At 39.6% G+C, this 13,897-nt stretch overlaps 1 protein-coding gene across 1 annotated transcript in view; it reads right to left on the reverse strand.

Moving 5' to 3' along the window:
- Positions 1-3,845: 3,845 nt before the first annotated feature.
- The window catches only part of SORCS3 (sortilin related VPS10 domain containing receptor 3), a 520,917-nt gene continuing 510,865 nt past the window's right edge, over positions 3,846-13,897 (reverse strand). The window contains exons 24-27 of the mRNA XM_039871263.1: positions 13,138-13,237; positions 12,081-12,186; positions 6,603-6,763; positions 3,846-5,801 (exon numbers count right to left, since the gene is read on the reverse strand). Coding sequence (XP_039727197.1) covers positions 5,737-5,801; positions 6,603-6,763; positions 12,081-12,186; positions 13,138-13,237 — 432 coding nt within the window. The 3' untranslated portion in view covers positions 3,846-5,736. The remainder of the gene's footprint in view (positions 5,802-6,602; positions 6,764-12,080; positions 12,187-13,137; positions 13,238-13,897) is intronic.

The following is a 13,897-nucleotide window of genomic DNA, read 5'->3' on the forward strand; positions in this document are numbered from 1 at the left end:
AGGTGAAGACAACTCAAATCGGTGACTTTCAGAGAAGCTCTGAGGGACTTGAGGACCTGGAACTACACACATCATCATAAAAGCTTTGCAGAAGAAGGGAGAGGAAACAGGAAGCAAGTTATAAATACTGGAGCCAAAAACTGTAAACAAGCCAGGCCAAACTGTTTTTGAACCAGAAGCATGGCTACCTCAGGGGATCACGACATTTGGCAAGAGTGAGCATGTTTCGGAACTTGAGAGCCTTCACTCTAATTTTGTGAGCATTTCTGGAAGCCCTGATTAGAAGCGTCTATCTCTTATCCCTTCCATATGGTCCAAGGAAAATTAAATCCATTATATTAAAAAAATATATAATAAAAGGAGCAGTGACTTTTGGAATCGCGGTGTTCACAATGAATTTTAACCCAAATGCTCTTCTTTCTGAGGTAGACCTGAGGGAGGTAAATTCAGATTTACCTCCCCTAGGTAAATCTGAATTCTGTCCCTGGGAGAACAGCCTTAGTTGAGAGACTGTCAGATCCTTTTTACAACTTGAGGCCAGGAAAGACACAGGGAAAGAATCCAGACAGACAACAGAACTAGAGCTTCTCAGATTCAAATCATTATTTGTCAAGCCCCAGTCATTCTGTGTGTGTTCACCCAAATTATCTCATTTAATCTGGGTTCCAACTCCATGAGATAAATGCCACTATCGCCAATTTATAGGTAGAGAAGTTGGACCTTGATTACATCATTTTACCCATCTCGGCCTCAGATTATTATAAAGTAACGGACCTAAGTTTTACTGAGACTTTTAGACTCTGAATAAATTGAACTCCAGCCAGGCTCTCCTCCCTTTCTTTGTATCCCATGTCCATTGATTCCTCTCTGAATCACCCTATATCTCATCATGATCTGTGGTCTGAAAACAGAGACAAAGAGCATTGTAAAGGGCACTCTGCTATTGTAAAGTTAATGCTAACTAAAATAAGTTTAAGGAACATCACAATGCCGTAGTATTTTGAGAGGGAATTGTTGGGCTACATCTGGTCTCCTTTGTCCATACCATTGGAGCAGACAAGAGAATTTGGTGGGATGTGGTGTGTGTGTCTGGATGAGGCATCCCATTGCTTATGTTTGCTCTCTGGTCTTCTTCCCTCTGAACAAGGCCAAACACTTTAAAAAGCGAGCAGCACAGCATGTAAAGCTGGGGCCTGGCAGTTGTCTATTGAGCAGCCTTACTTCAGCCCAGTGAGGGAAACAAGGGCATCAGGCCAGAGGTCGCTCACCAAATTGGTCAGTAGGGCAACAGGATGTGGAGGATTATGAGCCACTGAACAACGAGGACACAGGTGCTACACTAGCATAGCCACCGGGTTCCCTACTGACTCTCAATGCTGTCCTGTTCAATCAGCTTTGCATTTGTTGGGCAGTTGTGTGGTGGAAAGAAGACATGGAATCCAGCTTTGCCTCTGCACTGATTTGCTGTGCAACCTTAGAGAAGTCACTTTCCTCTCTGAGTCTCAGCATACACCTCTACAGAAGAAGAGAATTCTCCTAAGTACTGCCTGTACTAGTCATCTCTCAACAATTTTGGAAGTGGCCATGTGCTTCTCACACCTCTGGAAAACAAGACTAGCCAGTGAGGCAGACCATAAAGTGCTTTTTGTTTCCAAATAAGAAAATCATGGTCCAGAATGACTTGCTGAAAGTCAGAGATCTCTTGGCTTAATATTCTTTCCAAGGCACCATCCATCACCACCTTGATTCACAGTGTGTTTTTGTTCCAGATAACTCAATTAGGTGACTCCCTCAGAGTAGCAGCTGTTGCCCAGAAGGAAATGAGCAAATTTGGAAGCTGTTCTCACTTCTGCAGATTAAGGTTCCTTGTATCATGGTAACAGGAGCCAGGGCAGTTGACTTTTACTCAGTAACTCTCCCTGAACCATTTTAGTGGCAAATAGAGCAGTCGTTCTCAAACATCAGTGCACATGAGAATCCTCAGAGAATCTGCCTACGGTGCTGAGAGCTGGGCTTCAGCTCCAGAGTCATCTGCAAGCTTAACTTATCAGGTCTAGAATTGCCTTAGACAAGACAATTCTGATGCAAAGAGTGTTTTCCCCACTGGAGAGAAACCCAGCATAGAAGCAGCTACAAAGCGAATACACTCCCTGACACCTGCCTTTGCCTGTCTACTACTGAGAAATCTGACAGACCTGTGCTGATGGTGGGTACAGAGGCTATATTTTTAGTATGGCTTAGCCCAAATGAACCAACTAATTCATATTGTTTTACTCTGTCCTTTTTAATTTGGTGGAGCAGTTTTATCAGCCTGACACAAAATTAACATGGGAAGAACCTAGATACCTTTGGAAAGCAAAAACTAATGCATTTAGAAAATTCACCTTTGACTTGGGATAAGAATATTAGACACTTTACATTATTTGGGAAGCTCAAAGCCATTAAAATTCTCTTAAAGATGTACAGGCACTTTACGTTATGAACAATTAATTAGACTGAAAAAAACTATGTTTTTCAGAGGTGCCATAAGTGACTCCTAATATTTGAGGAAGGTACTTATATAATATAAATTCGTTTAAAAGGTGAGTATAACTCAAGAAAAGTTACAACTATAACATGTAATTTTTAAATATGTTCATGGAGAAAAAAAAAAGCCCACTTTTTTTTCAAATTGAGTTTAGAATATGTGATTTCAGAATAGCCAGTTAGCATTCAAAATATTATTGACCAAAGCTTTTTGGTTTCTAGGGTTTCTGTGATCTGCGGAAATTTAACACATATTCTGAACACTTAAAAAAATGAAAACGTCTGACTTACAGCCCTTGTCTAGATACTTAGCTCACATTCCCTTATTACCTAATATGGAGAAGAGCCATCCACTCATCCTTCCAAATTCCTTACTCAGCACTGGGCAAGAGAAGTAGATGTTAACAGTATAATTCTTGAAACAATATGAAAAAGATTGAAGAAAAAGAAGAAGGAGGAGGAGGAGGAGGAGGGAAAAAAATGATATGTCCTGTGGATTTCCTTTCCTTTTTGTTTGTTGTTGTTGTTGTTGTTGTTGTTTGTTTGTTTGTTTGTTTATTTATCTTGCTGAAATCTTCAAGACCTGAGTTGGTGTTCCACCTCTACCACTCACTGGAAGCTGAGGTCCATGCAGTTACCAAAGTTACTAAGACATCCGCTCAGAAGTCCTGGCCACAAACATCAGGATGGGAAATTGAATATTGATTTGAAAAGGCCGTCTAGTGAAGGGGGTCATAGAAAATGAACAGGTATATGAGGTTCAACTATTGTTCTCCATTCTTCATGCCTTTCCTAGTTTGGAATTATATATCCATACCTTTTATCATGTAACTTAGTAGTGTCTTGCACCAGCATAGGCAGACCATATTTCCCTAGTCCATCGATATTGGACATGGCTATGTGTTTTTTTTTTTACTCATTGTAGGTAGCAGGTAAATAGAATAACCATTTTGAGCCAAGGCTTTAGAGGCATAGGGTATTCTGCCAACCTGACTTGAAATTCTGTAACCCACCATGAAAAAAAAAAAAAAAACATACCCTCGGTAGCTGCTGGTCTCGTACTGATGACAACTCAAGGAACAGACCTGGGGCAACTGAAACCTGCATCCAAACTAGCCCAGGGGAGCATGGTCAGTCCCAGATGAGCTCAGCCAAACCACAGGCAATCTGAAGACTCAAAAGCAAAACATAATTATCTATTGTTATAAGCTACTTGGATTTTTTTTTTTTTTTTTGCCATGTAACATTATGGCAGCAATAGTTGACTAATATAATAAATAAAGAAAATTGCTCAAAGAGAAAAATCTCAGACAGGTATATAGCTTTGATGTACAAAAATACATTTATTTTCAACAATTTCAAAACCACTGTCTTTTTTTTACAGTAGAAATATTCAAATGGAACAATAAAACCAAGAACAGTATATGTACATATACTGTATATATAGATATGACTCATGCATTTGTATTCCAATGTTTAGTACAAGTATTGCAATTGTCTGCCCCATTTAACCATTGAAACAAAAAAGCAGGATCTTTAGAAATACTCCTAATCCTGATCTATGTTGTGACCAATCAGATTTCTATAGGTCACATCCTCTCAGAGTCTCACAGAGAAAAAAGTGAACAACATCCCACAAATATTAACAGGTACAAAACTCAGCCTTTCCTCCCATATATACAGTATATCATTTTCTAAAACAGTGTGTACAGGCTGAGCCTGAAAAAAAAAAAATGCTTACAGCATGGCTTAAAGTGACCTTACTGAAAACAACTGAGATGTGTAAGGGTGAAGGGGCTGGGATGTCGGAAAAGAGAATGCTGGCTTTGAAAGCTACTCACCCCAGAGGCAAGGACTATCTGAAGGGAACTGAAGGCAGACGTTTGACTTTAAGGAAGTTGTGTACATCTGACAAGAAAATAGCTCAGCTTTGCTAAAATCATCTTTGACTAATAGCATTAAAGACTAGACCCCTATCTGGCCTGCAGGGTTTGCATGGGGCTCATGATTCGACAAATGCCACCTCTCTATCTAACTCCTTTCATGCCAAGAGGCACCCACCGGACTTAACCTAGTGCCCAGGGGACTTTTCTGAGCTACAAATAGCCCAAGAATTCCCCATAAGCATTATGTATTTCCCTGGAATCCAACCAGAAAGCAGAATCATTGTCATTTTTAGATCCATCACCTGGCCTCGTTACAGAAACCATTTTCTCAGGCTGATAATATCCTCAACTTTTTCCTTTTGGAGGAGAAGCCTTGTACCCCCATCTAGATCTCATCCGTACCCCCATTTGAAGTCTCTAGTGGGCTCCATCTTGCAACTTGTCCATGTCGCTGATGGAACAAAAGAGTCCCATGGTCTACGATGTCGCCATAGTCCTTCCTTTACCAGTTGTCAAAAAGAAGCCCTTCCCCCCACCCCCACCCTTTATATACATAAGTAGAAACCAGCTATGGCATGGACACAGAGATGCAAAAGTTAATTGTGACAGACAACTGGAGAGCATCCAGAACCCAACACATCAAGCCTGGGGGTTGGTCAGCTCTGAGGGTGAGTGCATAAGCCGACACACACATCATTCTTTTTTTCTGTTTTCTTTTTTACTAAACATTAAATTATTTCTTAGGAAATAGAAAGCTATTTACATTGTAATTATATACAGTAAGCCATCAGTAGTAGCCTCACTATTGACATGCACGAGGCAGGACCTCTTTCATAAAAGTGTGCACGCTTTCTGCAGCTACGTTCACTCCCCACCCACTTACTGCCTGCAGATCTAACTAGGAAATGGTTTATGTTTTAGGTGTGTGTGCTGGAGTGAGGGGGTTGGTGATTTGGCAGGGGTCAGGGAATGGGGAGGTGGGAGGTTAATGAAAAGCCAACCCAAATTTAAAAATAAAAAGAAAGAGAGACCACAAGGAAAAACAGAGTTCTTGCACTATTAATGGCAGAATAAAGCAAGAAGGCCATGGGAAGATGTATACTTTGCCCACAGCACAAAGACAAGCCACTTATCCTTTTTGTCTCATTTTAATCAGCTAAGAATGCCTTTGCCTTCCAAAGCTTAGCATCTGCCTGCTACTTATGAAGGGGCCCTTGGTAAACAAAGATTAAAAAAGACATTTTCATTTTTCCCATAACAATAGTAATAGTAATCATCAAAAATAAAAAGTCAGAAAGATGGTTGACCGCGTGGCTTGTCGGTATTAAACACTAGTGCAGTTGGGGATCTCCTTTGTGCTTTCGCTGTTTGCGATGGTGGCAATGCCTCCTACAGGGGAGAGAAGACAGAGGGAGAGAAGGCTGTAAATGTCACAAGGGCAGGGGTCTTTGTCTGTTTTATTTACTGCTAAATACCCAGCTACGTTGAACAGGTGCTTACTATGTATTTATTTAATAGGCCACTTGGATATTCTGTCCTATTAGCTCACTGGCATATTTCATCTATGCTTAACATTTGCCATCACCCACACCGGCACACAAGGTAGTAACCTTGCCATCTTATACTCTGCTAATAACTACAGTGATAGCCAATACATACTGAACACTTACTATGTGGCAGGCACTGTGCTGATGACATAGTATCATTTCATTATCACAACAATCTTAGAAGGTAGGTACTATTATTCCCGTGTCACAGATGAGGAATTTGAGGCACAAGGAGTTCGTAGAGCTAGTAGATTGGCAGAGCAAATAGATTGGCTGAGCAAGAAAATGGACCCGGGGCTATCCGATGCCAGAGCCCACATTCATGTGATTATTTATTAGGACATATGATGCTTTTGCTATACAGAAGAAAAAACAAGTCCAACAGTGATAGATAGCTGGCCTCATGCCTCCCGACTCTGATTCCTGCACTTTCAAACTTGATCTACTTTTAAGGGGAAAAAAATCTTGCCATTTCGTGTGGTCAAAGGTGGCAGGCAAATTTTCAAATATGATTGATTATGTTACTTTATGTTTTTCCCTACCCTCCGGTCTAGTACTATCTGGAGAACAGGCCGAGGGGGTTGGCTGCCCTAGTGTTTAGAGAACAGAGGACACAGGAGCTTGGTGGCACCAGCACACATACCTATGACCCGGGTGTCCAGCTCTTTGTCCAGCAGTTCCTCGGGTTCGGTGAAGTCACTGAGTGTGATTTTGGGGGTGTTTTCACTTTGGCTCACTGACCCAATCATCTCCTGCTCCTTGTCATGTTGAACTTGAGCATAGATGTTAATCCAGGGGATTTTCCTACATGGGGCGGGAGTAAAATCAGATTATGACCACGGAGCATGTCGAACTTGGAAATCCTTTGTAATAAAGAGAGGAGAGGGAGAAGCTATTTACAGGACAAACTAATATCAGGGAAAGGGGCTAGTCATCCAGACACTGTGGCCACGAGGCTAATAAACAAACACAAGGCCAGAGACCCAAATGCCCTGGGGAGATGTAAACCACAGAACTCCCTGAGGAAAGTACCTTCTCTTGAGGTAAAACAAACAAACAAACAAAAAACAAGCAGGTGTAAACAGAACGGCAGTGCTACCATTCAGGTATGCACTAAAATCCTTAAAACATTTACCCATTATTAACTTTTTAAAGGAGCTGGACTTTGAGACTCATAAGGTTGTATTATAGTGGAAAAGTTTGTGTCAATTTAATCAATTCATATTGATTTCCTTTATGAATAGCCAAGAAATAAAAGATTTATAGCAATTGCTACTATTTTCAGAACACCATCCACGGGCCAAGTATCTTAAATATTTTAATAGTCAGTTTCCTCATCTGTTCAATAGGAATCACAATAGCTTCCTCTGAGGATTGTGCAGAGGATTAAGGCAAAGATTAAGAGAAGCTAAATAATTTCCTTTGAAGACACAAAGTGGGTTTGGAAAAATGGTAGACAGATGAGGTTGGACGAGCAGGCAAAGATTAAAATCTTTGCAAAGATTAATCTCCTGACCCATCTCTATTATCTCCTGACCGACCACGCTCCAGCTTCTGTAGCCTCCTTTGAATTTCTCTAATCCAGTGCTTCTCAAACTATAATGTGATTATACAGCACCCAGATTCTTGTTAAAATACATTTGTGACTTTATAGGTCTGGACAGGATAGGTGGAAATTCTGCGTTTCTGCCAAGCTCCTAGATGATGCTGATGCTACTGGTCTGAGAACCACACTTTGAGTTGCAAGACTAATACATCAAACTTGTCACCACCTTGGGGACTTTGAACCAATTGTTCCCTCCATCTATAACACATCTTCTTTTACTCTTCTCATGATCGTGTCCTTCTTGACTTACACAACAAAATTTCCAAGAGGTCTGTCCTGACCACCCAACCTTCCCTGTTATAAATATGTAATGGGACATTGTCTATGAAAGACATGAATGCGGTATCAGTTCAAGGTGATGTAATAAACAATGCTGATTGACTTGTTTTCTGTCTTTCTCTCTCACTAGACTAAGAGTCCCATGTATGCAAGGTCTAGGTTTTCGTCTTTACTGCTATAAACTTAACTCAGCACAGTGCTTGGCACATAGTCTACAACCAGCAAGAATTTGTCGAAGGAATGAATAAGTGATCTCAAATCTTGTGCTCTTTCTACTTTCATTTATTATGTTCTCAAACAAAAAGACCACACTTTTATCTTGGAATATTATATCTAAAAGAGATCTCTCTAGCTCATAAAATGATGGGGAAATTGGATTGAAGTCCAGACAAATCTGACACCCACCCAGAATCCAGAAACTCCTGTGCATTTCTGAAGCAGAATCACTCTGTTGTCCTAGCACCAACAGCGGGTATTTTTAAGCTTTTACATTTCTGTCCCCACTCCATTTCGATCCCCAATGAGGTCGAGTGTGGGGGCATTTAATAAGTTTTTCTTATAGCTATTCAGAAGAAAAGGTCTAGAGGACAGTTTCTACCTGTCCTTTACATTCAGTTTTCATGTCTTGAACGATTGCTTTTCATATATTACGGGAGCTGTCCTCGTGACTCCTACTGGTCTGAACCAGCTGAATATAATTTACAAGAACCTTGAATGAATAGACGATGTGTGAAGCAGCAGACTGAAGGCTCTCTAAATGTGTCTAATTAAAAATTCACGATGGCCCTTGCTTTCTTCTTTATCTAAATAGAAATGCAGCCTAATGACTTAGATTTCTTCTCATCATAAAAGTACATATTACTCATGAACATTTGAATCAACTATAACATTTATTAGGTGCTAGGGGCAGTCAAATCATTCCTGATCACACAAGCTTATATACCTCAGAGCTATAGTCAGAGTTCACTGTCTCACCCCCAACCCCTTCTGCTTTCCTAATGATTCCTATGAGGATTTGGATAAATTTGCCTTTATAAAGGATGCTCATTTTATTTAAGCCTCTAAAAACAAGTAGATTTTTTTTCCAAAAATTTTAATAGATGGTTGGAAGGGAATGAATTTTATATGTCAAAATTTTCAGTATTTAAAAAAAAATTTCCAAATTGCTTTTCATTTCTTAACACATCCACGCATAGGACTGTTGAGAATCTAAGTCAAGACTATACCGAAAGTTTGCAGTTAAGAAAGGTGGGAAATAGATTTAGAGGCATGTCTTGGGCTACACATTCATATAGGTTTTAATAAGAGGAGAAAGATGGATCAACCTAACTCACCTATAAAAACTTCAGTTTTTATATTTTATTTGTTCCAACTATGATAAGTGTTAGAAGCCCATGGGAGGAAATTTAGAGATAGCAAAGTAGGCATCAGACTATGACGAAAGACTTACTAAAAAACAGCCTGAAAGAAATATAAAAGTTCAAAAGTTTTCTTGGATAACCAGATAAAAACAAATTTACAGTAGAGAAAGAAGGTCTTTTTGGGCAAAGTTTTCAGAAAATAAAAGCCATTCCAATGAATTTTTAATTATATTGCTTAAAACATCAGATAATGGCAATCACTATCCAAGAACAAAATCAAGTGTGAGAGACAGGGTGATATTTACTTAAAGAAAGCTAAGGGTTCACGGTAACTTTATCGCCCTTTCCTTGTTAAGTGATGACTTGGGACATTGAGATTGGGTTCAGTGTCTGTCACAAAGTAGGTACACAATAAATGTTTGTTGAATGAATAAAGGGTATAATGAGTTAATGCTCGTGATTACAGAAAGTTTGGGTATGAAAACTCAGCATGGCCAATGACATAGAAAAAGACACAGAACTGCCCTTTCTTTAGATTGTTCTATTTAAGTTCACCAGCCAGGTGAACTATTTAGCTGTTTAAATTTAAATTAACTAAAATTAAATATAATGAATAATTCAGTTCCTCAATACTATTATTGTTGTAACTACTGTGTTGGACAGTACAGATTATGGAACATCTTCATCACTGCAGAAAGTTCCATTGCACAGTAATGAAAGAGGCAAAGGAGGCTTGGAATAGGTATAAGAACCTGACCTTTACTTGTCAGCAAGCCAGACACCCTCCATGCAGCCACCCCTGGAGTTCCAGGTGATGAGGTGGAAAGAAGACCAAAGGAATAAAAGAAGATCCAACAGCACCTCCGCCAACGGGCTTAGGCATTAGGAGGAAAATTTCTAGAAAAGATGGCTAAGGAAAGGAAAGGTAATACTGACTGGTAACTCTTCGCTGACTTTGCCGTTTATCCAGTTTGACTGGTATTTGTGTCCTGTAGCCTTGGCTCCATGATTCACTGTCAGGGACGTAGAAAGGGTTGGCTGCTGTTTGGGACTACAGAGGTAGAATAATTCAGAGATGGCAGTGCTGGCATAGATTCAAGTATCGAAGTGTACACATTTAGAGATGCCTACATTAATAAGTTGACTGTCTAGGGAGTTTAGCAGCATTTATAAGAGAATAGAAAACTTTGCTAAGTCACAGGATAAGTCTTGCCTTAATTTGGAGATGCCTGACACAAATATCTTTTTTTTTCATGGCTTCTATTGGCCCTGTCCTCAGCAATCATGGAGTTCTAGGTGCCAAAAGAATAAATTTGGTTTAGTTGATCTTCCAGCCCCAGTAACCACCAGGCTTCCCCACAATCAAATCCTTGGATGAATGAAAGTGTGCTTTGCATGTAATTGAAGTACATCCATAAATACGTGTTGCCTTGACCAAACCGTTTCTGCATTGAATCTTTGCTAATTGAGATATGAAGGATTTTTTTTCCCATCAAATGGAACATGGACAGGTGGGCCGACATGTCTTGATCCAAGAAGAGATGAACCCACATGCTGGTTTGTAAATTTAGTAGAAAGGTAAACCTCATTCTGTCCTTCCGTTGGAGGGTGTTGAAGGATCCCTGTTGTTCTGGCCAATGTTGAGATGGATATTGAGTAAAACTGGTCTTTTTAAGCCTGAGATATCACTCGAGGAGAGCTAGCAGGGGCTGAAGAAGGTATAGAATGAAGCACCTTTACCACTGATCCCTCCCAAAATCTAAAGCATTATTTTTAGTACCTAGAAACACTTCCAGGACCAAGTGACACTTTCAAAACTCATCTGACGATAATTAATAATATTTCTACTTTACCAAGGCTTACTATGAAGTACATTTCTATGCCATTTATACGATTTTTGTGAGCCTATCATGTGCCAGTTTGTGTCCCAGAAGGCACCTTTGGAAGGCATGTTCTTTGTTATTTATAAAAATAGCTTAGATTTGTTAATTAGTTAATATGTACCAGGTATAGATATTATTACATTAAAACCATATAGGAAGCCTATAAAGTGTTATTGTTTTCCCCATTTTGCAGATGAGGGAACTATGGCTTAGAGAAGCAAATTTCATTGCCCAAGTTTACAAATGCTAAAAGTTAAAATCAGGTCTGTCTGATTTCAGAGTTTATACCCTTAACCGGTACAACTCATGGTAGAATATTACACATTATTCAAATAATAGTACAGAACTATTGATTTCAATTTTATGTTTTTATTAAGTATTCTGATATATCACCACTCTTGTGTCCTTAAAAAATAATTGCTGAGTACACGTAGAATTTGGTTTTCCTGATTAATTTCCCTTTAGAAACAGGAAAAAGAGGGGTGGGGATAAAGGTTGAACTTTTTTAACATGAAAATTTAAACAGAAATACCACATTACTGTAACACAAGAAGATGTATGTTTGTGTATCTGTGTGTCTGTGTTTCTGCAGGTGCATACCAGAATTCAACTACATTTTCTCCACTTAATCACCCTGAATGTTTGTTAAGCTGTAGAAAAAAAGGTATCCTGAAGAAAAAGGTATGTGAGACGGACTTTAGAAATTTCAATGAGGTTCAAAAACCCCTTACACTTCTCTTGAAGAGAATAAATTGATTTTATACACCAGCCCTCTTTTCCCTAACTCAATATACTTATAAAGTGGATAGAGTTCAGATTTTTAAACCTATTTATTCCCTGACCCTCAACCATTCCTGCTTTTCCCCAATGCCAGAACTTTAAGGAGAACTAATATCACATATTTGGATTGAGATTAGGAATGTTGGTTATAGGAAGAATCAGCTCCCATGAATCTAGCCCCAAGATCAAAACTGAGTGACAGTAGCACATACCTTTTAAACTTGTAGATCAAAAACACAGCCAGGCCAACAAACACCACTGACAAGAGCATAAGCATGGCAGAGCTGCTGCGCCCAGTACTGGAGTCCACCAATGGAGCTAGGAGAAAAGAACAGGCATGTTCACTTGGAAGCTATTAGCTGGAGGGAGTACTCATTGGAGAAAGGCAGCCAGGTGGTCTCCATATTTATATCCAGTCCCCAGTTCCCCTGCATGTTCTCTGGGCACAGAAACCTTGGTTTCAATGATGAAATGGTATCCTGATCACAGCTTCTTAGGAAAAAGTAGGCTCCTCTGCTCTGCCTGGGGAGACTTGCTATACTATGTGTAAACTGAGCAACATGTGTCCAGCTAAAGGAAGTAGAAGGAGAACTTGTATACTCTTTCTCTTAGACAACCTGAGTGTCTGTCAACATGATTATAGGTAGCCATTGGGAATTTTGGATTAAACACTGATGCAATATTTCCATCTCTTCCTTTACTCCGTTCTGGCAAAACATTGCTAGGTAAGCACATTCGGAATCTCCAGTTTTATATTAATAAGAAATATTTAGCACATACGTTCTCCCAGAGGGCCAGTAGTGAATGCCCAATAGGACATGTCTTTTTTTATTATTACTTTTATAAATCAACCAACTAGACTTGATCCTGTTTCAACTTAGACTTATATATTATACATCGAAGGGAGTTTTAAAGTTATCTGAAATGGCCTCGTGGAATTAGAGAATCGCAGAAATTAAGAGAGCCTGAGGACTACCTAATATAATCCCAACTGTTGCAGATGAAAACAAAGAATAAAGCCAAGGCCCAAAGAAATTGAGGGTTTTCCCCAAGATCATTCAGAGATTCAAGAGCAAAACCGTTTTTAACAAAGTCTTCTTGCCTCCTCAATAGGAAGCCTCAAGAAAGATGTAATTAATCTTTCTTAACCCTGCCACAAGGCCGTTTTCAGGCATTTATAGAGAAGTATTTGGTAATTATCTTTCTCTCTTTCTCTCCAGGATAACAGATCACCAAACTCATTTCTCCTGAATCCCAACAGGCACTCACCTAATGTCAGCTGTGTGACATACACAATGATTTGAACGCCTGGCTTCAGTTCAAACTGGACCAAGTTTTGATTTAGAGCATTAAACAGCATCTCTACAATCTAGAAAAGAGAGAGAGAGGCTGCATGAGAAGGCATGACATGTGACAGTGCTCCCTCATGGAGTAATAAATCAGGGTCAATAAGCAAAAAAATGACCTAGTTCAATCAGAGGACAGGATATTGGAAGGTTTTATCAATTTGGTTCTTTTGGAGCCCTGTGAAGCAAAGGAAGTAGTTGGTAATTAACCACTTATACTAGAGAGGATAGTGAGGCAGAAAGAGGTGTGTCCATAAGGCACCTAATCAATTAGAGTTGATAACAGACATCAATGTTCCATTCGACTCCCAGTTCCGTGCTCTTTCATCCATACCTTTTAACTTACCATAGAAAAACTTGTTGTGGGTTCCAATAAAAGAAAGTCAACCCATCGTTAGTTCTTTAATCTGATCAAGTAATACACACTGGGTAGAGAGTAGAGAGGCTCCTGCTAGGATTAAAGCAGACACGTATACCCCAGCCCGCTCCTCTGCTTTTTTTTCTCTCTCTCTCTTAGAGACAATGGGAGGCAAACATCAAAGCAGAAGCTACCTCCTTTTTATGGGATAATTTTTCCTCTTTACTTTTCCCCAGCAAGTCTCAGAACACATAACATCGATTTAATCACTGCGTAATTCCCACATGAAAGCAGAGGCAGACTTAGGCTGTTGTCCCTAACTCTT

The sequence above is a fragment of the Pteropus medius genome, unplaced genomic scaffold, assembly GCF_902729225.1.
Source record: "Pteropus medius unplaced genomic scaffold, Ma_sr-lr_union100, whole genome shotgun sequence".
Taxonomy (NCBI): Eukaryota; Metazoa; Chordata; class Mammalia; order Chiroptera; family Pteropodidae; genus Pteropus; species Pteropus medius.